The sequence below is a fragment of the Dermochelys coriacea genome, chromosome 6, assembly GCF_009764565.3.
Source record: "Dermochelys coriacea isolate rDerCor1 chromosome 6, rDerCor1.pri.v4, whole genome shotgun sequence".
In the NCBI taxonomy this organism is placed as follows: Eukaryota; Metazoa; Chordata; order Testudines; family Dermochelyidae; genus Dermochelys; species Dermochelys coriacea.
This window is the reverse complement of record NC_050073.1, coordinates 123331345-123359334: the sequence shown is the minus strand read 5'-3', so window position 1 is coordinate 123359334 and position 27990 is coordinate 123331345. Positions and strand designations below refer to the sequence as shown.

At 42.7% G+C, this 27990-nt stretch overlaps 2 protein-coding genes across 8 annotated transcripts in view; one reads left to right on the top strand and one right to left on the bottom strand.

The window, feature by feature from the left end:
• Positions 1 to 1210, top strand: part of ATL1 (atlastin GTPase 1) — a 48033-nt gene extending 46823 nt beyond the window's left edge. For all 5 annotated transcript variants that reach the window (XM_038404678.2, XM_038404677.2, XM_043515928.1 and 2 more), the window contains one exon: positions 305 to 1210. In XM_038404678.2, coding sequence (XP_038260606.1) covers positions 305 to 415 — 111 coding nt within the window. In that variant the 3' untranslated portion in view covers positions 416 to 1210. The remainder of the gene's footprint in view (positions 1 to 304) is intronic.
• Positions 1211 to 11702: 10492 nt separating this feature from the next.
• SAV1 (salvador family WW domain containing protein 1) overlaps positions 11703 to 27990 on the bottom strand; it is a 41887-nt gene continuing 25599 nt past the window's right edge. Inside the window, exon 5 of one of the 3 annotated variants that reach the window (XM_038407457.2) lies at positions 11703 to 13177. In XM_038407457.2, the coding sequence (XP_038263385.1) occupies positions 12976 to 13177 (202 nt within the window). In that variant the 3' untranslated portion in view covers positions 11703 to 12975. Of the gene's footprint in view, positions 13178 to 18459; positions 18530 to 22214; positions 23243 to 27990 lie in introns of those variants that run through there. The other 2 variants (XM_038407460.2, XM_038407459.2) reach the window with 2 other exon arrangements.

Below are 27990 nucleotides of genomic sequence, written 5' to 3'. Positions count from 1 at the left end.
AGTCCAACCAGCCCACCATCATAGTAAGTTTTACTGGACCAGGTCCATTAGCTTAGCGGGAGTAACAGACCCATGAACCTATTTCACTCTAGTGACTGGAGCATGGAAAGGAGGAGTTAGTTTGTTATATTTATTTTTCTAGACAGATTTCATAAATTACATTTAGCACAGATGGAAATTAAAGTATTAGAAGAAGTCAAGGTGTACATTGTGACTATTTTGAACCTGCTACTATAATATGAATGCAAAATAGATAACTTGCTCTATAAACTCACTGATCTAAGAATGTTTACATCTTTTGTAGGCTTTGTACAAACTTTATAGTGTAGCAGCAACCCACAGACATTTGTATCACCATGCGTTCCCTGCACAGAAATCAGACTCTACTGAAGATTCAGAAAAGAAGAAAATGTAAGACAGATGTTTTCATGTAGGTGCATGAATGAAGCACATACACCTCATCAGTTAAATACTCGCCTAGTTGTATTCATGTACAAGTTTCTGAAGCTCCTGAAATGAAACAGGGAGAACACAAAATAATTCACTTGTAAAGATGGTTTGATGTGTTTGTTTTAATTTTGACAACACGCTGTTTGATGGGAAGATGTAGGCATGTTTTTCATTTTGTTTATATGTACATACTTGATTTTGCTGCAAATATATACAATACTCTTAATTTTTAATATCAAGCATAATTCATGCCTGGTTTTGACTTGATTTATGAAATCTTGCTTTCCATCTTAAATTTAGTGTGCAATATTATGAGATCACTAACAACATGATGTGGTAATAAGATAAGTTTTCCAGATGTAAATCCTAGCATTACTCAAAAGAACCACCCTCTTATATTATTCCCAGATATGCTTGTTCAAGTAAATATCACGTAACCAAAGGTTTGATTAATCAACATTTTTCCTCATATCTGCCATGAACTACCCAATTACATCAACACTTTTTAAAAAAAATATGTACTAATGTGCTTTGTCAGAAATTGTAAGGCCACTTCTGCTATGGTATGTTTAATGATATTGTGAGGAAAGTATGCTTTTCCTTTGATAATTTTAATGCACAAAAAGATGACTTTGTACATGTATTTGAGAAAGTTTCACTGTTTTCTGTATATATTTTCATTTAGTGCATAGAAAGTGTGTTCACAGTTCTATTTTATTGTCAGAGTATTAAAGTTTCCTTTTGGTTCCTATGAAGTTGATCATATCGTGAACAATTAATTCATTAACTGGTGTTTTCTTAGATCTTAGTGTATCTAGGTTTATTTTTCTATCATTTATTTGATGAACATTGTGCTTTTCTTTAGATGTAATCCCTCAAAAATGTTAGCTGCTGTTTTTAGAAATGCACGGTGGAATTTGATACTGATCATTCAGAGGGTGGCGGATTTGTCATGACATTTTTTAAAATCAAAAATCACAGAGCAGCCACAGTACGTTTAGTAAAAGTCCTCACTTTAGAGGGAAATGGCGTGTAAAGTTGCACGTATGAAAATTCAACTATCTATGCCTCTTTAAATATAGTATACTTAGACTACTGAGGAAGGACTTTTATCTATAAACACAGGAAAAAAGGCATTTAAAAATTTGTTTTTGTCTTAACTATGTGAACTGAAGTGACTCATTTTTAAATATAGAGCCAGAGAAAGTGACAGGCATTTGGTGTGGTAGTTGTTTCTTTTTTTTAAGTTTATGGCGGCACAAGCCATTGTCCATAGAAAGGCTTAGATCAAGTGTGGGTCTTGAGGTATATTTTTGTATGTAGAAAATTATCCAATTTCTTTAACACCACTTTTTCCTGGCCCAGTCAAGCACTCTACACTATTTACAGCAAGCATTAGGAATCTTGTTTCCAGGTTTCTCCAGACCCGGTAAACACTGTCACATCGTTTTTCATAGACGGTTTCAAGGCAAGCATGATAGTCACACTGTGCTCCACTTTTTGAAGATAACTGTAATGGCCTCAAATGCTTCTCTCTCAGCTGTCATGAGATAGTTTTGCTTGAGTTGAGTCAAATACGTGAATGGCATTGAACAGTGCCACGGCTGGCTGACAAACTCCAGCAGTAGGGTGACACTGCATGGATGTTTCCCATGTTCCAGCCTGTATTAAGGAGTGCTTCTGTGCCAATCGCATACTCACATTCATCAGCACGGCTCTTTGCCCACGTGATGAGGTTGGGCATGTCACTGGTCACACTGTGTGAACATAGCACAGATCCTCCACATTTTGTCAAGTCGTGCATGACAGCAGGCACACACATCTACAAGACGATCAGCTGTTCAAGGACTTCTGGTGACTGGCGCAAATTGGTTACATCTACAGTGCACAAACTGCTAGAGCGATCCCTTATCTTCTTTGAAAAATGGAATGTAGTCTCCTCTGCGTGGGCTAAATGAAAAAAAGCAGCATTAAACCCACTGTTCCAGGGTGTTACAATGGGAATGGATGGAATACCTGGACTCTTTTTTTTTTTTTGTTTATCCTCCAAGAGCATACAGAAATGAGCTTTATGTGCATGGATCATTCCACAACTAAGTCATTTTTCAGAGTTTTTACGCCACACGCCAACCAGCCAAGTTTAACAGGTGAGCAACACATCACAAGCACAGCACTCTGAAACAACGGCTTCATGCTCCACTCCCCACGTCGTCTTAGTCTCCCTTGTGACACAATAGCAGCGATCTGGTCCAAGGAAACCTTGTATTTATCCAACATTTCCTGTATTGCTTGGCTAATAGGCTTAAAGTCCAAAACCACACAGTCCAACAGAAGCACGTTTACCATCAATCCACGTTCACATTGTCGTTAGCTTAAAACAGCCAACTTGTTGAGAATCTCTCTCTTCTCTTCTATCTGTGTGGTCTCGGTGACAATACCGATCCCATCCAAAACCACACAGTCCAACAGAAGCACGTTTACCATCAATCCACGTTCACATTGTCGTTAGCTTAAAACAGCCAACTTGTTGAAAAAAGAAAAGGAGTACTTGTGGCACCTTAGAGACTAACAAATTTATTAGAGCATAAGCTTTCGTGAGCTACAGCTCACTTCATCGGATGCATTTGGTGGAAAAAGCAGAGGAGAGATTTATATACACACACACAGAGAACATGAAACAATGGGTTTATCATACACACTGTAAGGAGAGTGATCACTTAAGATAAGCCATCACCAGCAGCGGGGGGGGAAAGGAGGAAAACCTTTCATGGTGACAAGCAGGTAGGCTAATTCCAGCAGTTAACAAGAATATCAGAGGAACAGTGGGGGGTGGGGTGGGAGGGAGAAATACCATGGGGAAATAGTTTTACTTTGTGTAATGACTCATCCATTCCCAGTCTCTATTCAAGCCTAAGTTAATTGTATCCAGTTTGCAAATTAATTCCAATTCAGCAGTCTCTCGTTGGAGTCTGTTTTTGAAGCTTTTTTGTTGAAGTATAGCCACTCTTAGGTCTGTGATCGAGTGACCAGAGAGATTGAAGTGTTCTCCAACTGGTTTTTGAATGTTATAATTCTTGACGTCTGATTTGTGTCCATTCATTCTTTTACGTAGAGACTGTCCAGTTTGGCCAATGTACATGGCAGAGGGGCATTGCTGGCACATGATGGCATATATCACATTGGTAGATGCGCAGGTGAAGGAGCCTCTGATAGTGTGGCTGATGTGATTAGGCCCTATGATGGTATCCCCTGAATAGATATGTGGACAGAGTTGGCAACGGGCTTTGTTGCAAGGATAGGTTCCTGGGTTAGTGGTTCTGTTGTGTGGTGTGTGGTTGCTGGTGAGTATTTGCTTCAGATTGGGGGGCTGTCTGTAAGCAAGGACTGGTCTGTCTCCCAAGATCTGAGAGAGCGATGGCTCGTCCTTCAGGATAGGTTGTAGATCCTTGATGATGCGTTGGAGGGGTTTTAGTTGGGGGCTGAAGGTGATGGCTAGTGGCGTTCTGTTGTTTTCTTTGTTGGGCCTGTCCTGTAGTAGGTGACTTCTGGGTACTCTTCTGGCTCTGTCAATCTGTTTCTTCACTTCAGCAGGTGGGTACTGTAGTTGTAGGAATGCATGATAGAGATCTTGTAGGTGTTTGTCTCTGTCTGAGGGGTTGGAGCAAATGCGGTTATATCGTAGCGCTTGGCTGTAGACAATGGATCGAGTGGTATGATCTGGATGAAAGCTAGAGGCATGTAGGTAGGAATAGCGGTCAGTAGGTTTCCGATATAGGGTGGTGTTTATGTGACCATCGCTTATTAGCACCGTAGTGTCCAGGAAGTGGATCTCTTGTGTGGACTGGTCCAGGCTGAGGTTGATGGTGGGATGGAAATTGTTGAAATCATGGTGGAATTCCTCAAGAGCTTCTTTTCCATGGGTCCAGATGATGAAGATGTCATCAATGTAGCGCAAGTAGAGTAGGGGCATTAGGGAACGAGAGCTGAGGAAGCGTTGTTCTAAGTCAGCCATAAAAATGTTGGCATACTGTGGGGCCATGCGGGTACCCATCGCAGTGCCGCTGATTTGAAGGTATACATTGTCACCAAATGTGAAATAGTTATGGGTCAGGACAAAGTCACAAAGTTCTGCCACCAGGTTAGCCGTGACAGTATCGGGGATACTGTTCCTGACGGCTTGTAGTCCATCTTTGTGTGGAATGCATTCCTACAACTACAGTACCCACCTGCTGAAGTGAAGAAACAGATTGACAGAGCCAGAAGAGTACCCAGAAGTCACCTACTACAGGACAGGCCCAACAAAGAAAACAACAGAACGCCACTAGCCATCACCTTCAGCCCCCAACTAAAACCCCTCCAACGCATCATCAAGGATCTACAACCTATCCTGAAGGACGAGCCATCGCTCTCTCAGATCTTGGGAGACAGACCAGTCCTTGCTTACAGACAGCCCCCCAATCTGAAGCAAATACTCACCAGCAACCACACACCACACAACAGAACCACTAACCCAGGAACCTATCCTTGCAACAAAGCCCGTTGCCAACTCTGTCCACATATCTATTCAGGGGATACCATCATAGGGCCTAATCACATCAGCCACACTATCAGAGGCTCCTTCACCTGCGCATCTACCAATGTGATATATGCCATCATGTGCCAGCAATGCCCCTCTGCCATGTACATTGGCCAAACTGGACAGTCTCTACGTAAAAGAATGAATGGACACAAATCAGACGTCAAGAATTATAACATTCAAAAACCAGTTGGAGAACACTTCAATCTCTCTGGTCACTCGATCACAGACCTAAGAGTGGCTATACTTCAACAAAAAAGCTTCAAAAACAGACTCCAACGAGAGACTGCTGAATTGGAATTAATTTGCAAACTGGATACAATTAATTTAGGCTTGAATAGAGACTGGGAATGGATGAGTCATTACACAAAGTAAAACTATTTCCCCATGGTATTTCTCCCTCCCACCCCACCCCCCACTGTTCCTCTGATATTCTTGTTAACTGCTGGAATTAGCCTACCTGCTTGTCACCATGAAAGGTTTTCCTCTTTCCCCCCCTGCTGTTGGTGATGGCTTATCTTAAGTGATCACTCTCCTTACAGTGTGTATGATAAACCCATTGTTTCATGTTCTCTGTGTGTGTGTATATAAATCTCTACTCTGTTTTTTCCACCAAATGCATCCGATGAAGTGAGCTGTAGCTCACGAAAGCTTATGCTCTAATAAATTTGTTAGTCTCTAAGGTGCCACAAGTACTCCTTTTCTTTTTGAGAATACAGACTAACACGGCTGCTACTCTGAAACCAACTTGTTGAGAATCTCTCTCTTCTCTTCTATCTGTGTGGTCTCGGTGACAATACCGATCCCATCATAAATCTTCAGCTTTTCTTTCAATTTTCTTTACATTGTTTTCAAATACTCTCGGCAAATAAAATTCCTGTAGATGGCTTGAACTTAGAATCATAGAATATCAGGGTTGGAAGCGACCTCAGGAGGTCATCTAGTCCAACCCCCTGCTCAAAGCAGGACCAATCCACAACTAAATCATCCCAGCCAGGGCTTTGTCAAGCCTGACCTTAAAAACTTCTAAGGAAGGAGATTCCACCACCTCCCTAGGTAACGCATTCCAGTGTTTCACCACCCTCCTAGTGAAAAAGTTTTTCCTAATATCCAACCTAAACCTCCCCCACTGCAACTTGAGACCTTTACTCCTCGTTCTGTCATCTGCTACCACTGAGAACAGTCTAGATCCATCCTCTTTGGAACCCCCTTTCAGGTAGTTGAAAGCAGCTATCAAATCCCCCCTCATTCTTCTCTTCCGCAGACTAAACAATCCCAGCTCCCTCAGCCTCTCCTCATAAGTCATGTGCTCTAGACCCCTAATCATTTTTGTTGCCCTCTGCTGGACTGTTACCAATTTTTCCACATCCTTCTTGTAGTGTGGGGCCCAAAACTGGACACAGTACTCCAGATGAGGCCTCACCAATGTCGAATAGAGGAGAACGATCACGTCCCTCGATCTGCTGGCAATGCCCCTACTTACACATCCCAAAATGCCATTGGCACACTGTTGACTCATATCCAGCTTCTTGTCCACTGTAACCCCCAAGTCCTTTTCTGCAGAACTGCTGCTGAGCCATTCAGTCCCTAGTCTGTAGCGGTGCAAGGGATTCTTCCATCCTAAGTGCAGGACTCTGCACTTGTCCTTGTTGAACCTCATCAGATTTCTTTTGGCCCAATCCTCTGGTGCAGTTCCAACATTTTTCAGGTTACATTCTAAATACTCAAGGGTTTTTTAGTGGCAGCTTTGCTACACAAAGACTCGGCTTAAAAAGCTCTGTCCATCTATGAAGTTGTTCCTGTTTTCCCCTCAAACATCTGAGTTTTTTGCCCTTTGCATTCTCTGCCCTCTTCAGATTTCAAGGCCGCTACGTTTGTGGGACGCTGTCTCCAAATATTTATCACAGCTTGCCTTATGACTCATCTAGCAGCAGGCTGCATGTTGAACAAAATAATAAACCTCCACTTTCATGGAAGAACTTGTTTGGATATTGTGCAGATCACTCCCTTGTGCTTATTACTGATATTTTTACTCCTTGTCACCCCCCATAGCTGTAGATTAAATCCTCTGCATTTATAATAGAGCAGTGTGCTTACATTGTTGCTAAGGAAAGCAGCCCACCTGTCAAACAAATTAGGTAATGCTTGTTTAAATGTTGCACAATTTATGTAACAAATTTGCTGCATAAGTCACAAAATGATGAAAAATACCTTCTTAAGCAGTCAAATTCAATGCACCCAATTACAGAGGGTCCCAGACTTTTCAATAAGGCAACCCACCAACTACAGGTTGTCTTTTTCATGTGACCCACCCAGGGTCCAAGTTCACGGAGTGGGGTCCAGTAGTCCAGCAACCTTCTCCTCCTTGCCCCACCGAAGGGGCACTGCCTGCAGCAGCACGCCCTGCAAGTGGCGGTTGTGGTATGGTGACAGTGTGGGAACGCCATCTCAGCAAAGCAGGCAAGCACAAACATTTACATATATATATCCCTTTCCACCACCTGTGGCCCATGCATGGACTGCACTGTCAAGGTCTCAGAGGAGGCAAAGCAATGGAGGTTTCCTGTGGGGTTTGGGGTGCAGGATTCACCGCCCAAGCCATGGCCAGTGCTCTATAGCAGGGGTCCTCAACCTTTTTCTTCCTGAGGCCCCCCGAACATGCTATAAAAATTCCATGGCCCACCTCCGCTGCCACAATTGTTTTTCTGCGTATCCAGTCGATTAAAAGCCACTAGCGTCAGGGGGTAGTACACAGTGCAGTTGCCCAGGGCCCCAAGGGGCTCCGTGAAACTAAGTTCTCAGGCTTTGGGTTTCTGCCTGGGGCCCCAGCAAGTCTAAGGCCGGCCCTTCTCTGGTTTATTTTGGCAGACCCCCGGAAACCTGCTCCTGTCCCCCCAGCAGGCCCCGGACCCCGGTTGAGAACCACTGCCCTATAGATTGCTCTGCCTCATGCAGACTGCTGGCAAACTAGGTACCTTGCAGTTCATGCCAAGAGGGTCTACACCAGGGGTGAGGAACCTTTTTTCTATCAGGGGCCACTGACCCACATTAAAAATCAGTCGTGGGCCACACAGCCCTGCGGGGTGGGTGCAAAGGCTCGGGGCCAGGCTCTATGCTCCAGGGTGGGGCCAGAAATGAGGCGTTCAGGGTGCAGGATGGGGGCTCCGGGCTGGAGGTTGGGGTGTAAGAGGGGGCTCCAGGCTGGGACCAAGGGGATTGGGGTGTGGGGTCTGGGAGGGAGTTAGGGTGCAGGACGGGGTTTCAACCTGGGGCAGGGGGTTTGGGATACAGGCTCTGGCCAGGCGACACTTACCTCAGGCTGGGGCTAAGGGAGGCTCCCTGCCTGCTCTGACTCCTAGGCGGTGGCATGGCCAGGCAGCTCTACATGGTGCACGCTGCCCCCACAGCTCCCATTGGCTGTGGTTCCTGGCCAATGGGAGCTGCAGAGCCAGTGCTGGAGGCAGGAGCAGTACCTGGCGCTTCCCTGATCGCCCCTATGCCGAGGGGCCACAGGGACATACCAGCCACTTCTGGGAGCTGCATGGATGCGACTGGACTTTTAATGGCCTGGCAACCCTAGTTTCCCTTCCTGCACCCTGAACCCCTCATTTCTGGCTTCACTCTGGAGCCTAGGCCTGTGTCATGGAGACTTGCCATGGGCCAGATTAAATTAAGCAGTGGGTTGGTTCCAGCCTATGGGCCGTAGGTTCCCCACCCCTGGTCTATACAGACAGAGTGCTTCTCTTAAATCACATCCCACTGATCACTGGTGAAGACTTTGGGGTTCAGGGGCATGTAGCCTTTTATTTTTATTTTAAGTGAATGTAGTGCTGTTGTATTACACCACTGTGGGTTCGGCTCTGGTGGCTACAGTCTCGAGTTTAACAGTTTTACCTCTGCCACTTGTTTCCAATCTAGAGATTCTAGGAACACAAGACGACCAAGGAAAGTAACAGACATTCACAAGAACAAGGTGTAATATCTTTTACCAATTGTATTGAAGTTACCAATAAAGTTATGAATATCCAAGCATAGATAAATCCTACATATATCCATAGCTACAGTCATACTCACATCCTCCTACATAGTCTTAGGATCTGATGATTCTCTTATGGTTTGATCATCAGTAGAAGGATGGTTCCTGCTGGAGTTTTCCCACAGGGAGCTCACTGTTCCCAATCTGGGCACCCTCTTTTTATAATGTAATTCTGACTATACCTCATACTTTTCCGCACATGTACGGGAAAGTATCAACCCTCTTCTTCCTTTTTTGTATTGTGTCCCCCAAGAATATTGGTGTACCTTGTTTTTCATACGTTATGCATAGTTCCTTTTATTTTCATTAGCATGAACACACAACCTGTATCCTGTGGTTACGGGACACGTTAGGAAAAAAAGAAAAGTGCCTCTAGAGCATTTTGTGATCTAAAATTAATCTTACGGCTAATTTTTCCTAAATATCATCCAAAGGCACATCTTTTTCCCTAATCTTATGGCATTGGGTTATTCTTCAATCACTTACTTATGTCAAAGATTTCTTAGCTTAGCCATATTAGCCCTTAAAGTTAAGATCTTACAAGCCTCAGCCTGTAGGCCTTGCATTTCAACCCTCCTTACTTAGATACCTAATCATATTTATCCCTTCTGACTACTGATCAATCTTATACTTCTATAATTCTAACATCACACAATAAATGAATAATAGAATAATTGGTACAGGAGAGAGGTCGGGGCAGCTCACGATGAATGAGGGGGCAGAGGGATAGAAGGGGAACTTGGCTGGGGGGTGCCCTGTGATCTCCCACCTTTGGTGCACACCAACACCCCCTTGGCCTTCCACCCAGATGCTGACCTGTCCCCCACCCCACCGGCTGGCACATGTGCTCAGAGTCCTGCCCCCACCCCAGTTGTCTCCGCCAGCTGTTTCCTACCTGCTTCCCAATGGCCAGTTCAATCTTATGCGCCCAGGCAACTGCTCCAGCCCCTGCTCCAGCCCCCCCTCCCCTCTTCTGCTCTCGCCTCAGTCACCCCTGTGGGAACACAAGCAGGTCCCACAAGATATTGTGGGGGTGGGGGAAACATCAGCACTCCAAATATTTCCACAGCAGGGCCATTCGACCTCCTGGTTCTGCTGCCACGGGGAGGGGGAAGAGGTCCCAGCTGGTCCAGGTCTCGGGCAGAAGGAAACGGTCCCGGTCTCTCCGGACGCTTCCTCCCAGACCGGCCAGACTGGGGGGATGGTTCAGCAGTTGGGTCAGGGTAGAGGGAGCTGGGACCAGAAAGGAGAGTCGGGGGGGGGGGGAGAAACCTTTTGGTCTGCGGGTTGAGAGAGATCCATGGGATAGGAGTTGCTACTGCCAAGTGAGCGACAGGCAGGATCCCTCCCAACGCTCCCCGCTCCTCACTGGGCCGGCAACACACCCACCTACAGCCTTCCTGTAGGAAGTCAGGGAGGGACTGAGAAATCAACAGTATCCATAACAAGCTTACAGCCTTGATCAGCTACAGCAGAGGTGGCCAACCTGTGTCTCCGGAGCCACATGTGGCTCTTCAGAAGTTAATATGCGGCTCCTTGTCTAGGCACTGACTCCGGGGCTGGAGCTACAGGCACCAACTTTCCAATGTGCTGGGAGGGTGCTCACTGCTCAACCCCTGGCTCTGCCCCCACTCCACCCCTTCCTGCCCCCTCCCCTGAGCCTGCTCACTCTTCTCCCTTCCTCTCAGAGACTCCTGCACACCACGAAACAACTGATCAGGTGTGGGGAGGGAGGGAGAGGCGCTGATTGGCAGGGCTGCCGGTGGGTGGGAAGTGCTGGGAGTGGTGGGGGGGAGCAGATGGGGGGCTGCTGATGTATTACTGTGGCTCTTTGGCCATGCACATTGGTAAATTCCGGCTCCAGCTCAGGTTGGCCACCCCTGAGCTACAGCAATGGTGTCAAGCATCCAGCCTGCAGGCCTGGCCTAGCCGAGGGAGGCATTTATCTGGCCTGCACAACAGATTCAGACTGTGCTGAATGTAAGCGTTACTTTTCAAGAAAGCTTCCTGCTCCTGTGGCTGTAAAGAAAACCTTCCCCATGTGAACTGATGCAAAGCCAATGGAGCGTTCTTTCCCTGCGTTTGCAACCATGCTCAGAGATACAAACCACATCCATTTCATCTCATCAGGAGGCTGCTGTTAGGCTTAAAAGCTTTAAACAGCAGATTTTAAAATTCAAGTGTAAATACGCACGGGATGAGCCCAATTACTTCACAGGGTTTGCACAAGGTGGGTAGTGCACACAAACAGCAGAGAGCATTGCTTCCCACGGACTAATGCTGAACGCAACAACAACTTTATTCTGTCCAGGACCTTTGTACAAGGCTCCTGTTCGCAGTGGGAGACCTGCTATGGATCAAGGATGGCATACTATCAGTTTTTGTAGACCTGCCTCACAGATAATTAAAATGTAAATTGGTCCAATCCACAGACTGAGTTTAATTCCTGAATTAAAGATAAAATCTTCCCAGAATCCGCTTATTTCTGATGTCTTTGTCCTCTGATCAAAGGATTTTCATGGTTTGGAGGAGCTCATTGGAAGCCATTTTCTCTGGTCTTTTAAAAAGGCAAAAAATATTTTTGCTATGTTTTGTTCAAATTTTAATCTCTGTAAATCAATGATATTCACACTTTCCTTATTTAAAACAAAAAATTGAAATTTATTGAATTGATGGGATTTACAGGAAATATATATTTTTATTTGCAACAGTATTTATTGCACTCAAAAAAGGAGCCATAAACAATTAATGAACCAAAGTACGATACTGGAAGGGGTAGTTGTGCAGGTTAAAAACTTCATGTGTAAAGAAAACTTCATTACAAGACAACATTTTTGCAAAAAATGCATCCCTGATTTTAACATGGAGATTTATGGCTGATAAGTCAGTTAGATAATTCTATTGCTTTCCAACTGCAGTTAGCTCAACATGCATGTGGAGCAGCTTGCAGGTCTTAGGGTATGTCTACACTGGAAATGCTAAAGCAATACAGCGGCACCGCTGTAGCACAGACACTTACTATGGCAATGGAGGAGATTCTCCCATTGGTATAGGTAATCCACCCCCCAGAGACGCACTAGCTAGATCGAGGGAGGAATGCTGCTGTTGACCTAGTGCTGTCTACGCTGGCGGTTAGGTCAGCTTAACTATATCTCACACCTGAGCAATGCAGCTAGGTCAACCTATATTTGAACTGCAGACCGGCCCTTAGTCTTGAAGATGTTGCAGGTATCTTGCCCCATGACCAAGTTCTGTGCAGATTGCTGGCAAATCTAAAGTGTTACAATGCATATAACATATTAAAAATATAAGGCAACCTCATACTTCATCAATGAAGCATTTTGTTCTGATTGGAAAAAAAAAAATCTATGCTTCTGCACTATTTAGTAATATTACTGAGGGTTACTGTAAAGTAACAGTGTCAGTGTTCTGTACATTAAAGCAGTAAACATCTTAGCTTAGATGTTGCACAAAGAACAGACTCTTCCCAGAGACACACAGGGCATCTGAAGGGAAATAAACTTATTAATTTGGATTTTAACAACATTGTTTTGCATCCATGACATTCCTTATAATTGCATCTATCACCATGTAAAAATATATAGACAGCTTCTTAATACAGCTGGCTGCTAAAAGGAGATACCAGAATCAAGGGTTTTTTTCCTTCATACTGGTTCTCAGAATAATAAACTAACTCTTTTATACAGAAAAAGAACAAACATGTTTTTCATTCTATAAACAATACCTTATAGATGTAGAAAAAAATTCAAGAGGATAATTATTGACAAAGGTGCAACATTGACAAAAATAAGCTGCCTTTTAAACCAAAGCACTTGTTCGTGGTTTAAAAAAAAAAAAAAATCTTTTAAAGCTTTGTGTCCTCATGAAATTCCATTTAAAAAAACCTGTTAGCTTAAAAATTCTTGCCATGTTGTTGTGCATACCACTGCTGCCTTAGTTTGCGATTCTCCAGCTCTGTGAGAAGGGCTTGCCTGTATGCTTCATACAGTTTAACAATTCGTTCCAGTTCTTTCATGAAGAGCAGCTTCAGCATTCCCTGGTATGTATCTAGATCAGCCAGTTGGAAGAGTTCCCACTTCAGAATGTGATCATATCTGTTTTGAGATATAAATACATGAGATGCATATTTACATTTCATTATGAGCAAATACATACATAAGACATTATGAATATAATTTTGTAATTGTGATACCACTGATGACATTTTTAGTAGTTGACACTGATGAACCTATTTCTGATAGCTGCATATTTCCACAATTAAAATTAGTCTGGTAAAAGTAATTTGTTTCTTAAAGGAAGAGGTAGAAATCCCATAAAGCTAAACTGAGGAATCACTCAATCACACTGTCTATTTATATTAATGTAAAAATACCAAATCATTTTATAACAACAAATATAAAATTATTTAAGACATTAGCAAGTAACTGCTATTAACCAAATGTAGTGAATACATTCTAGAGGCATTAAAAATTAAAAAAACCACAAGAAATCCCCCTAAGTAAGAGTAGTTTGAATTTTGTGTACATACGGGGGGAGGAAGGAGGGAGGGAAACATCTCCACCCCCACTCCACTGTGGACAGCTTCCGAGGTCAACAGAATAACTTGAAAAAATAAGCAAGTTTGTTAGCTGATTGACCCAGTACTCCCAAATGCCTGCCTCCTAGAGAGCAGAATTTCACAGGCTTCGCAAAGCCCCTTCTTCACCCACGGTATCAGTCTGCTCCTGAAGTGCCCGTCTTAATGACTACAGCTGGTGAAGGAGGGTACTGCAGGGCTCTTGGTTAATTCGTAGCTCTATTCTACCTGCTACACTTACAGTGCAGCCAACAGAGTTCACAAAGCGAAGCCTTCATTTTGCAATGGAACGGTCATCAGAGTGCTCTCCTGTTGGAACATTTGACCTACAGCTCAGTTTCACATTTCCACATAATCAAGCAAATGAAGGGTGCCCAAATTTATCTCTAAAGCAAGTCAGCACTATTGATCACTGAACTGTTTTAGAGTAGCAGCCGTGTTAGTCTGTATTCGCAAAAAGAAAAGGAGTACTTGTGGCACCTTAGAGACTAACAAATTTATTAGAGCATAAGCTTTCGTGAGCTACAGCTCACTTCATCGGAACTGTTTTACTGTCCTTTTATTAGAATGGTTACAATTGCATAAATGAGCAAGGCAAAATATGGCAGCCTGGGTCAACTAATAAGACCTTCTGCGTTTTGCAGGACTATACACTACATCACAGACTCCAACGAGAGACTGCTGAATTGGAATTAATTTGCAAACTGGATACAATTAACTTAGGCTTGAATAGAGACTGGGAATGGATGAGTCATTACACAAAGTAAAACTATTTCCCCATGTTATTTCTCCCCCCCCCCCCACCACTGTTCCTCAGATGTTCTTGTTAACTGCTGGAAATGGCCTACCTTGCTTGTCACCATGAAAGGTTTTCCTCCTTTCCCCTCCCCCCCGCTGCTGGTGATGGCTCATCTTAAGTGATCACTCTCCTTACAGTGTGTATTATAAAACCCATTGTTTCATGTTCTCTGTGTGTGTATATAAATCTCCCCACTGTATTTTCCACCAAATGCATCCGATGAAGTGAGCTGTAGTTCACGAAAGCTTATGCTCAAATAAATGTGTTAGTCTCTAAGGTGCCACAAGTCCTCCTTTTCTTTTTGCGAATACAGACTAACACGGCTGCTACTCTGAAACCTGTCAATACATCACTTCACTGTCTGAGCTAACCTGTATTATATCAACCAGTATAGTCCAAGTCCACTACACAGCTGCAATTATTGTTGAATATTTCCCTAAATATTCAGTTTTCCTTCCTCATGTTACTACTCTTTGTGCTACGATATTCTGAGACGTCAAATCTTCCTTCCTTCATTTATATCCTTATTATAAAAGTACATACAGATGATCGTACAGTGGAGGGTGGGAGATTGCCCAGTGGCAAACAGGAATAACTGCTGGGAAAGCTAAACTGTCATCCACAGAAAAACAGGGAAGCACGCAAAACAAAAGAAAGTGAAGAAAAAACTAAGGCTGTCGATTAATCACAATTAACTTACGTGATTTAACTCAAAAAAATTAATGGCGATTAATCGCAGTTTTAATTGCATGTTAAACAATAGAACACCAATTGAAATTTATTAAATATTTTGGATGTTTTTCTACATTTTCAAATATATTAATTTAAATTAAAATACAGAATACAAAGTATACAGTGCTTACTTTATATTAATATTACAAATTCTTGCACTGTAAAAATGATAAAAGAAATACTATTTTTCAATTCACCTCATACAGTGCAATCTCTTTATCGTGTTAGTGCAACTTACAAATATAGATATTTGTTACATAACTGCACTCAAAAACAAAACAATGTAAAATTTAAGAATCTACAAGTCCCCTCAGTCCTACTTCTTGTTCAGCCAATTGCTAAGACAAACAAGTTTGTTTACATTTACGGGCGATAATGCTGCTCTCTTCTTATTTACAATGTCACCAGGAAGTGAGAACAGGCATTTGCATGGCACTTTTGTAGCCGGCATTGCAAGGTATTTACGTGCCAGATAAGCTAAACATTCGTATGCCCCTTCATGCTTCGGCCACCATTCCAGAGGACATGCTTCCATGCTGATGATGCTCGTTTAAAAAAAAAAAAAATACATGAATTAAATTTGTGAATGAACTCCTTGGGGGAGAACTGTAGGTCTCCAGCTCCGTTTTACCTGCATTCTGCCATATATTTCATTTTATAGGAGTTTTAGATGATTGAGCACACATTTGTTTTAAGAACACTTTCACAGCAGCCTTTTGTTTTGTCAAATCAGATATCAATGTGAGATTTCTAAAGATAGCTACAGCACTCCACCCAAGGTTTAAGAATCTGAATTGCCTTCCAAAATCTGAGAGGGATGAGGTGTGGAGCATGGTTTCAGGTCTTAAAAGAGCAACACTCCGATGTGGAAACTACAGAACCCAAACCACCAAAAAAGAAAATCAACCTGCTGATGGCATCTGACTCAGATAATGAAAATGAACATGCGTCGGTCTGCCCTGCTTTGGATTGTTATAGAGTAGAACCCATCATCAGCATGGATGCATGTCCTCTGGAATGGTGGTTGAAGCATGAAAGGACATATGAATCTTTAGTGCATCTGGCATGTAAATATCTTGTGACGCCTGCTACAACAGTGCCATGCGAACGTCTGTTCTCATTTTCAGGTGACATTGTGAACAAAAAGTAGGCAGCATTATCTCTTGCAAATGTAAACAAACTTCTTTGTCTGAGCGATTGGCTGAACAAGAAATAGGACTGAGTGGACTTGTAGGGTCTAAAGTTTTACATGGTTTTATTTTTAAATGCAGTTATTCTTTGTACATAATTCTACATTTGTAAGTTCAACTTTCATGATAAAGATTTCACTACAGTACTTGTATTAGGTGCAAATATTTGTAATAAAAATAAATATAAAGCGAGCACTGTACACTTTGTATTGTGTTGTAATTGAAATCAATATATTTGAAAAGGTAGAAAACACTACTTTAAAAATAATTAAATAAATGGCACTCTTGTTTAACAGAGCGATTAATCACAATTAATTTTTTTAATCGCTTCACAGCCCTAAAAAAACCCAGCAACTACCATTCATAGCGGAGCATTCCTGAAGTAGGGGACTCAAAATGGGGCAGAGCCAAGAAAGGAATTGTTGTGTTGGCAATATGTTTTCCTTAATGGGGGAACAAGATAAAGAATAAAAGCAAGATGCATAATGTGGAAGTTTGTAAAATTACAGACAGATGCAATAAAAACTCAAAAGACTAGAGCTCAAACAGCCTGTTAGATGTCAGATTTGTCACCCAGCAAGATGGAGGGTGAGGCATATTAAGATAAAACCCTCAAGCAAGGTGGAGAGGCAACATCCATCAAGAGGCTGGAAGGGGAAGCATGTAGTGGAGTGGTTTTTGAATGTCATTGGCTACTAAGAATGAATACCTGAAGTTCACTATTTAGTAGGTTTTTAGCTGATTACATTTAGAAAGCTTATTCTTTATCACTTATGTTTTTATAGGTAGCCACTTCCATTACAAAGCATCATATTGCTAGCTAAAGATATCGAAGCTCAGTTACAGACAGCACTCCTAAGTTTATCCTTTGCATGTAGCAATTCTGTTTTACTGTTTAAACGTCATGATTTTCATCGCTTTTTGGGAATACATAAATATCTAAGGTTTCAGAGTAGCAGCCGTGTTAGTCTGTATTCGCAAAAAGAAAAGGAGTACTTGTGGCACCTTAGAGACTAACAAATTTATTAGAGCATAAGCTTTCGTGCATCCGATGAAGTGAGCTGTAGCTCACGAAAGCTTATGCTCTAATAAATTTGTTAGTCTCTAAGGTGCCACAAGTACTCCTTTTCTTTTTATAAATATCTAACTTTCCTGTGATCATCACAGACTCTCTTCGGCTTTTTAGTGTATTCCGAGCTGCCAACATTAGATGCATTCAAACCCCCCAATATGATCCAGCATATGTATTCACTCCTCCCACCTTTCACTAACCCAGCTGAACTTAACGAAAGTCTCCTGTATGTTTAATTTCATGTAAATACTGCCAAACAAGTCTTGTGACGAATCAAGACTATGCCAGTTCTCCTGCAAATAATTTTCCAGGCTCAGAACTAGCATTGTTTAGTCCTGGGAGGAAACTGGATAATGAGTCCAGAGTCCAGTTTTACTTCCTTATTCAATGTGTGGCCCTAGGCTCTATTTACCACACACTAGTCAAACCCTGCTCTCAATACAGAATGACTCATTTCCTCCTCAATGCTGCTTCTATGGCTCATCACTATAGTATGTGAAGGCTTCACAGAAGTGAATTTATTTTCACAAACCCTTGTGCAATGAGGGGTATCCTCACTTTACAGATGGGGAACTGAGGCACAGAGAGATCAAGGTCATTGTCTACTAATTTGGGGAGTCTGATTTGAAACATCTAAGAACCCATTTTCCTGAGCACATAGTATTATACATAACTTTGTATGTTCAAAGCACAGCTCTCACTGACTTCAGCTGCTGCTTTGAGAGCTCAGCACACCTGTAAATCAAGACTCTGGGTTCTCGAGCTGGGCATCCAGAAAATGAGGAACACACAGTTAGTGACCACCTATGAAAAGTTTGGTTTAAGTGACTTGACCAACATCATACAGGAATTCTGTGGCAAACGCAGGGGCTGAATTCTTCTCCAGGGCAGTATCCAACTGCCTTAACCACGAGACCATATTTCTCTTCCCGCAACCCTCTGCCTTATTCACTCCACACCTTCCAACTTCTGAAATAGATAAGGCTGGGGTTCTACAGACAACCAACCTCTTTCCTTACACAACTCTAATTCATCCGCAGTGCTTGGTCCATCCGCTGTACTGAATAAGGCAGGGTCCTGTGGAAAAAAGTATGTGATCACATAATTAAAGACTACCATCATGCACACACACAACCGGGCTGAATTAGGTGGCACAGGCAACCTTAATCTAGCATTTCCTGACTTTACAGTGCTTGAATTGCAATGTTAATGTTTTCAATGTAGCTTTTTGTACGTAATTTATCGGTTTAAAACAACAAACAACAACAACTGGCATCATATTGACACCCACATGCCAACTCTGCCAGTGGGGGGGTCTCAGATATTTGCCAACAGCAGAGGACTGACGAGACTCAGGAATCTTGGGTTCCATTCCAGGCTCTGGAGGGCAGTGCGTTCTAGTGGTCACCGATCCTTCTGCTTGTTCCACCCCAAGACCGACCCCCTTCTGCTCTTGTCCTCTCCAACCTATGCCTGTCCTAATCCTCTCTCCCGTCTCCTTACTCACTCTCAATCACCGGACTCCTCATCCAAGTCCCTCCCTCAGAGTATGTCCCATTGCAATTAAAAACCAGCGGCTGTCCCATGACAGCTGACTCAGGCTCGCAGTTCGGGTTAAGAGACTGTTTAACTGCGGTGTAGACATCTGGGCTCGGACTGGAGCCCAGGCTCCAGGATCCTGCGAGGGTGCAGCATAATCGTGAATGGCTACACCACAATTAAGTAGTGTGTCAGCCCAATCCCACATCAGCCAGCAAGGGCCAGCTGTGGGTGTCTAATCGCAGTACAGACATACTCTCAAAGGCCCAGTCTTCTCCACCCCCACAACCGTGGCTCCCAGTCTCGGAACCCTTCCAGGGGTTCCTTATCCCAGTTTCCCATCCAGGCCCCACAGGCTCCTGCCCAGCCAGTCCCATATTCCCCTTAACCACACTCTATCCCAGCACCTCCTCTTAGTCTCCTCTCCCTGCCCAGCTTTCAGTCCCAGCCTCCTGACCCAGGCGGTCCCTGTTCCCACCCACTTTTGGCCCTAAGGTTCTTTGTCCCAGCCCCCCTTCCATATTCTTTGGCCTAATGTAATCCCTCCACCCCCCGCAAGTCTTACTCTTGTCCTATCTGCATTTGATTCAGATAGCTTCCTCCTCCACGCTGTCTGCGTGCTAACAGAAGCAGCACTGAGAAATCTGGAGAAAGATTCTACCAGATCTCTGTTTTGGTGTTTGGTGCCACAGGGCACGTCTACACAGAAAAGACAAACCTGTGACACAGAGTCTCAGAACCTGAGTGAATTGACTTGGGCTCACAGGACTTGGGCTGTGGGACTAAAAATAGAAGGGTAGATGTTCAGGTTTGGGCTGAGACCTGGGGAGGGTCATAGAGCCCAAGCTCCAGCCTGAACCCAAACATGTACACTACTATCTGTAGCCCCGAAGCCCGAGCTCCGCAAGTGCAAGTCAATTGACTCAGGCTCTGAGACTTCGCACCTTGAGTCGTTTTTTCTTTGTAGGGTGGTGGCCTGCCGCAGCCTGGAGCGGCAAATGCAGGGAATCCTACTCAGACCCTGCAGCATCTTCAGTGCAGATAGAATCTATGGAGAATTTAGCTGCAAAATTCTAGGAAGTCTCTACTGAGCATGTGCAAATTTCAATTGTTCAAAGGCTTAGAACGTGGCCAGATTTCGGCATGTTTTCACCCGAACAGGAAACGCCACATCACTGACAATAAGGCCAACCACCCCGTGGCAAAATTTAAAGTCCCTGCTCCAAAGCATGGAATCAGTAGAACTTCTCAGTGAAATGGTTGTGCAAAGAATGTGGGATATTTGTGTTTTTATGAAGATTACATGTACATCTGTTTGATTGTTATGGCACAGTCTGCCATATGGTGACAAGGAGGTTAATTCCTGCAGGAGTTACTCACATGAGCCAACAAAGGAGTACCATGGCTTCAATCATCTACCAATACTTACAAGACAAAGACCATTGAAAAGAATAGTCCAGTCAATCTCCACTCTAAGGCTATGGCTACACTATAAGGCTTTTAGCAACATGGCTGTGCCACTACAGCTGTGCCACTAAAATGCATGCAGTGTAGTTGCCACTACAGCTGTGCCACTAAAATGCATGCAGTGTAGATGCTGTTTGTTGTTGCTCTCCTGCTGACGAAGCGCTATTCACACCAGCGCTTTTTGTTGGTAAAATTTGTGTCATGGGGTGTGTGGGGTTTTTGTTTGTTTTTTAACACCCCCGAACGACAAAAGTTTTGCCGATGAAGTGCCAGTGTATACAAACCCTTAGTGTCAGACAAGTTTGGCAAGAGGAGAGGGCCCCAGCCTGTGGACACAGAACAAAAGGGCCTGCCTGGTTTAAAAAAACAAAAACAAACCCACTCCCTGAAGCTCAGGAAAGACGGACACACACAGAGGCAGTGTCTATAGAGAAGCAGATGGAACACGGGTCTCCAGAAGCACGGCTACCTGGGCTGATTCGGGCTTGCCTAAACTTGGAGGGAAAAAAATAAGCTTAAGGTAACTAATGTGTATATAGGGGTTCTGTTGGTTTAATCCTTTTTTCTCCTATGCTTAAACAAACAATACTTTGTTTTGAAGGAGCTGTTCTGAGGCACTGCATTTACCTAGTGTATTTTATTCCCAAAAGGAAGTCTTGCAGGCGCTGAGAAAACAAGGGTGGTAAACATGGGTGTTGTAGCCCAGAGACAAGGTCTGCAAGTGGGATAATCACAGAATTCCACCCTGAGAGCGGTGACGGTGCGGAGCCTGTCACTTGAAAGGGTGAACTTGAGAGACTGGAGAGGGGTTAAGGGTGAAACTAACCTTGAAACTGGTACAGGCTGCATAATTGTTTTTTAAACAGAGGCAAAACAATGTATTTTTCTGTACTCCCACTCCCAGAACTGAGAGAGATCTGGTTTGAGTCTTGTTTTCTAGTTGCAGTGTAGTACTTTGTATTCTACTGTTTTGTATTTTACACAGCCTGTTAACACAGTTACTAGTGATATTAGAATGTCTAATCTTCCTTGTCCAGCAACCACATACAATTATTTAATTTTGTATTCTCAAGTGTAAATGTGCACCTACTTGCTATCAGTAAAACAAGAATGAATACAATTAGATAATCATCTAGGTCTGAATAAACTAGATGAGAAAATGGATGCATATATGCAGTAGAAGTAATACAGTGTAATACTTTAAGATGCTGCAAGCCAGGAGACCAGGAAGAAGAAAGGATACCACAGTAGAGTGTCTCCTGCAATTATAAATAACTACATTAATATTTTAATTATTAAAAAAGGGCAGTTGGCCAGAAGGGCTCCATGTGCACTGGAAAGTGGGAGAACTCAGAGGTGCAGCTGGCATCCAAAGAAACCTAGTTTGAAATATAAAGGGTTTAAGTTCAGATAAAGACTTTTCATTGCGTTTAATCTTATTCCATGACTTGACGTATGTACATTGCCAAACCCATTATTTTCCAAAGCAATGCACTATAAGAAAACCAGCTTTAGTTATTAACCACTGATTAGGGGTTTGGGTTTTTTTTGGAAAGCGTTATGGGGTCCCTGGTGTATGATAGGGCTCCTAAGCACTATGGTAATTAAACAACAACAAGGCAAGTTATCGACTTCCAGAGCTTTATGTGCTGATGCCAAACAAGTCAGCATGACTTTTTTTTTTTTTCAAAAAAAGGAACACCAAACACAAAAAAACAAACCACCAAAAAAAACCCCACAAAACAATAAACAAAAACAAAAAAACCCAGGCAGCTGGTTACTCCCAAATCAGTGCTAATTATAGATAAGGCAATGCTCTCCTTTTGTGTGTCTGGTGAACTGTGCAAAGGTGGAGCAGGGTCTCTGATTCATGATCCCTTGCCCAATGTTGGCAGACACTCATCAATGAACATCATTTAGGATTAGCAGCAGGCAGCTAAATTTGGCTCTCAGTGGAGGACCACAGTTTCTTATTTAATTGGCAACAGTAGGGAACAAAGCTGCATGCAACACACAGTGAAGCTGTGTCCAGAGGTGTTCTGTGACTTCACAGCTTTTATTTTATTTTTAAAGCGGGATTGTGGGTTGCTATAATTGGGCATCCTCTGGCAGCCTGCCAGAAATGAATCAGCAAGTTATGGCTGCTCATTGCTTTTTTGGTGCTGTGGCTTCAAATGTCAGCTCCCAACAAAAGTGCTAGGTAGAAGGTCAGGGGTCTGATTAAAGAGTCATTGAGCCACCAATAAGAATGGGAATGAGAGTTTACTTGTAGTACACTCAGTTTTCCAGATAAGTTGATTACACTGAGAATCCAAACAAGGCCTTCTATTTCTGGCTTTTTAAGCAATGGGTAAGAGGCTCTTAGTGCATCTGGCAACACTTCAAACATCTACAGAAGCAATCTGAACAAGAGTAATTTACCTTCACCAGCTCCACTGCACATAGACTGGCTGATGTAATGTAAGTATGGAACTGTCCTAATAAAAACTAAATGGTTGGCCAGTCCAAAAGGTGACTATATGCAAAGAATATCTTGCTCTGTCCTCTTAACTCTGGCTTTTTGATCCCCATAACCACCTCCATCATTGTGTAATTTATTTCTCTTGCACATTTTAATAACCTTTAATAAACTGAAGACAATCATATACAGTAAAAGATTTTTCTCTTTAGGTGGATGAAAAATGTTATTCCAATGTCATTTGGATCAGGTGCTTGAAAGACACTTCCTATCCATTTAGGCTATTCTTTTTCATTTCAAGGATGATCCTTGTGAGATTCCACACCCTGAAAAAGATCCCCGAAGTATTACCTAACACATATAGCAAATACAAGTATTACCTACACATATAGCAAATACATAAATTGAAATATATCTGGCCTTTAGTATTTGGCAGGTGATTCTAGTTCAGGACTCTCATGAATTTAGCAAGGCAAACGTCCTACATTTCTTGGAAAAACAATTTTAAACAAGGGGAGCTAACTTCCTGCTCAGTGATCCCTCCCCTATATTAATTTGGGCAAAATTAAAAAAATCTGATATCTGCTTTATCAATATTTAATTTGTTACATGATATTGTCACCGGAGACAAATGATATTGTGGGTGGCATATGGAATGAAAGTTTTGACCCCAATCTCTCATTGTTATTGCATTCACACTGGATTTTACATTCAAGAGGATTAAGCTACTGTTAAACTGAGAAAGACAAAGCAATTGTTCAAGGCAGGGGTGGCCAACCTGTGGCTCCAGAGCCACACGTGGCTCTTCAGAAGTTAATATGTGGCTTCTTGTATAGGAACCAACTCTGGGGCTGGAGCTACAGGAGCCAACTTTCCAATGTGCCAGGGGGTGCCCACTGCTCAACCGCTGGCTCTGCCACAGGCCCTGCCCCCACTTCACCCTTTCCCACCCCCTCCTCTGAGCCTGCCATGCTCTCGCTCCTCCCCCTCCCCACAAGCCTCCTACACGCCATGAAACTGCTGATGGGGAGGGAAGGAGAGGCACTGATTGTCGGGGCTGCTGGTGGGTGGGAGGGCTGAGTGGGGGCTGCTGATGTATTACTGTGGCTCTTTGGCAAATGCACATTGGTAAATTCTGGCTCCTTCTCAGGCTCAGGTTGGCCACCCCTGGCTCAAGGTCTCAGATGGACTGTGCACTGAAGCTGCATTAAAACATAAGGTCCTATTAAAGAAAAATTTCAAGTAGTTTGTCAATTAAAATCTAGTAAATCATATTCTAGAGATTCTACATAATATTTTTAACACTCTACCCCATTGTCAAAAAATACCTCTATTGGTTTAGAGCTTGACAGAACAAACATACAACGGGGTCTATGCTTTCTCTCTCTCCCAGTTTCCCTATCTGTTACCTGGGGAATAATACACAGTTGTCTTCTTCAGAGAGGTATGATGAGGATTCAATGATTGTGAAGTGCTCTGAACATATAAAGTGCTTATTAATATTGCTACCAAATCTACTCTAAGATGGAAAACCAAAAATTGACAGGATATTGTGTTTATGTATGAATTCATTATTTCTTCTGAACTATGTGAATCAGATTTTAATTCTTTGGACTAATTTAACTTGCTCTAATTTTGTCTCTTCATGGAGGATTTACAGATATTTCCAAGAATCTGAGATTGTCTGTTCCCAGCTTTCCACAAGTGCACTGACAAGAACCCATCCAACACTGAAACAGTTTGAAAACAGACACTGACTAGATGCTCTAAAAATCTAATTAACAGAACACAGTTAATGACAGCAACTAAAAGTGTTCATAGGAAACAATCCTTTTCAACAGGTTACTGGAACTGAACACATCCTTGGGGCATAAAAATATTGTTGTAATTTATGCCAATTTAAATCTTTACAGACTGGCTGGCACACCAGTAGCCACTTGTAGCTATAAAACCCATTAAATTATGTTACCAGAGGCTTCTTTAAAAAGAACCTGCTCCTGGAAACCACTGAAGATCATCCAAACCCTATGAATCTGCAACTGCATTCATTGCTACCATTCTACTCATTTGTCCAAAAATTGATTTCATATGGCAAAATATTAAAGCCACAATCCCTAGGTTCTCAGTTTCTTTTCGTGGTGGTGGTATTATTGCTCCTTGGTGAGTTGGGTCTGTATATCTCATGTGTTTCTCTGAATTGAGTAAAAAAAATGCACTCTTTTGGGACAGACTCTTAGCTCCTAAAATAGCATAATTTCTTCTAAAAAATAGTTATACATTTTTTCCATGTTATTTAGTAATGAAGATTTTTGAGCGGGGATGTAGTTGTCAACAGTCTAAATGCAAAATTCTTAGTTTTGTTGTGAAATTTGTGTAGGTTTGTTTCCAAAAAAGCATAAAGTTTACTTTAAGAAATTAAAAAGTAGTTAATAGGCTTGAAAAGATTGAATGAGATTACATTTCCTAAAGCCAGCATAAGTGTGACATTGCACCCCACAATGCTTTATAGAAATATGCTTATGAGTGTAAATATGACATAACTGGAATATGCCAATTCAGAGAAAGATCGGGATATTATACAGGAGGATCTTGATGACCTTGTAAACTGGAGTAATAGTATTAGGATGAAATTAAATAGTGAGAAGTGTAAGATTATGCATTTAGGGATTAATAAGAATTTTAGTTATAAGTGGGGGACGCATCAATTAAAAGTAACAGAAGAGGAGAAGGACCTTGGAGTATTGGTTGATCATAGGATGGCTATGAGCTGCCACCGTGATATGGCTGTGAAAAAAGCTAATGCGGTTTTGGGATGCATCAGGAGAGGCATTTCCAGTAGGGATAAGGAGGTTTTAGTACCATTATACAAGGCACTGGTGAGACCTCACCTAGAATACTGTGTGCAGTTCTGGTCTCCCATGTTTAGCAAGGATGAATTCAAACTGGAGCAGGTACAGAGAAGGGCTACTAGGATGATCCGAGGAATGGAAAACTTGTCTTATGAAAGGAGACTTAAGGAGCTTGGCTTGTTTAGCCTAACTAAAAGAAGGTTGAGGGGAGATATGATTGCTCTCTATAAATATATCAGAGGGATAAATACAGGAGAGGGAGAGGAATTATTTAAGCTCAGCACCAATGTGGACACAAGAACAAATGGGTATAAACTGGCCACCAGGAAGTTTAGACTTGAAATCAGACGAAGGTTTCTAACCATCAGAGGAGTGAAGTTTTGGAATAGCCTTCCAAGGGAAGCAGTGGGGGCAAAAGATCTATCCGGTTTTAAGATTCTACTCGATAAGTTTATGGAGGAGATGGTATGATGGGATTTTGGTAAGTAATTGATCTTTAAATATTCAGGGTAAATAGGCCTAATCCCCTGAGATGGGATATTAGATGGTTGGGATCTGAGTTACCCAGGAAAGAATTTTCTGTAGTATCTGGCTGGTGAATCTTGCCCGCATGCTCAGGGTTTAGCCGATCACCATATTTGGGGTCGGGAAGGAATTTTCCTCCAGGGCAGATTGGAGAGGCCCTGGAAGTTTTTCGCCTTCCTCTGTAGCATGGGGCACGGGTCACTTGAGGGAGGCTTCTCTGCTCCTTGAAGTCTTTAAACCACGATTTGAGGACTTCAATAGCTCAGACATAGGTGAGGTTTTTCGTAGGAGTGGATGGGTGAGATTCTGTGGCCTGCGCTGTGCAGGAGGTCGGACTAGATGATCAGAATGGTCCCTTCTGACCTTAGTATCTATGAATCTATGTTTTATGCTAGATATGCCACGTAGCATCTTTGCAAAGGTTATGATCTACTGAATATAGTCATCCTATTCATATGCAAGTATCATTTTTATACCTGAAGTTATGAGTGTTGACTCTATGCTTGTATTTAAAGCGTTTGCTGTAGGAAGCACATAAGGCAGATTTGGTCAACATAGCGTGAAGGGGTTATTCAAGTAATTGGGAGTACTTAACTAACAATGGACTTTAAGAGGCGCCAATCCACATCTGAGCTTTCCTGGGAAGGTTCAAACACGTAAACAATGGCAAAAAGAACGAGGAGTACTTGTAGCACTTTAGAGACTAACAAATTTATTTGGGCATAAGCTTTCGTGGGCTAAAACCCACTTCATCGGATGCATGCAGTGGAAAATACAGTAGGAAGATTACACACACACACTAAAAAAATGGGTGCTGCCATATCAACTGTAACAGTATCCCCGATAACGTCACGGCAAACCTGGTATAAATTTGTTAGTCTCTAAGGCGCCACAAGTACTCCTTGTTGTTTTTTTTGCTGATATAGACTAACACGGCTACCACTCAAACCTGTAAACAATGGCCTCGGCTTGCAAAAAGCTGAATCATTCATAGACATGTGACTTGCCCAGGTGGCTAGAGACCCTATCTTCCGGCTGTGATGTTGCACAAGAGACTGACTATATAAGGCCCTGGAAGCCCATCCATTTTGTCTTCAGCTGGCTCAAAAGATAGTCTTTCCACCCCAAACGGATGCCTGAAAGAAACTGGAACAAAGGACAGTTACTATGGGGGTGTGAGGGATTGCTGGACCTAGACTAGGAAGGAGTCTAGTCTGTCAAAGAAGCTTACTGGAACATCTCTGAGGGTGAGATTTACCTGCATTTAGTTTCCTACTGTATTAGGCTTAGATTTGCGTGTTTTATTTTATTTTGCTTGGTAACGTACTTTGTTCTGTCTGTTATTACTTGGAACCACTTAAATCCTACTTTTTATATTTAATAAAATCACTTTTTACTTATTAACCCAGAGCAAGTAATTAATTCCTGGGAGAGCAAACAGCTGTGCATCTCTCTCTATAGTGTTATAGAGGGCGAACAATTTATGAGTTTACCCTGTATAAGCTTTATACAGAGCAAAACGGATTTATTTGGGGTTTGGATCCCATTGGGATCTGGCTATCTGGGTGCTAGAGACAGGAGCTCTTCTTAAGCTGTTTTCAGTTAAGCCTGCAGCTTTTGAGGGACGTGGTTCAGACCTGGCCCTGTGTTTGTAGCAGGCTAGCATGTCTGGCACAACAAGGCATGGTACTGAAGTCCCA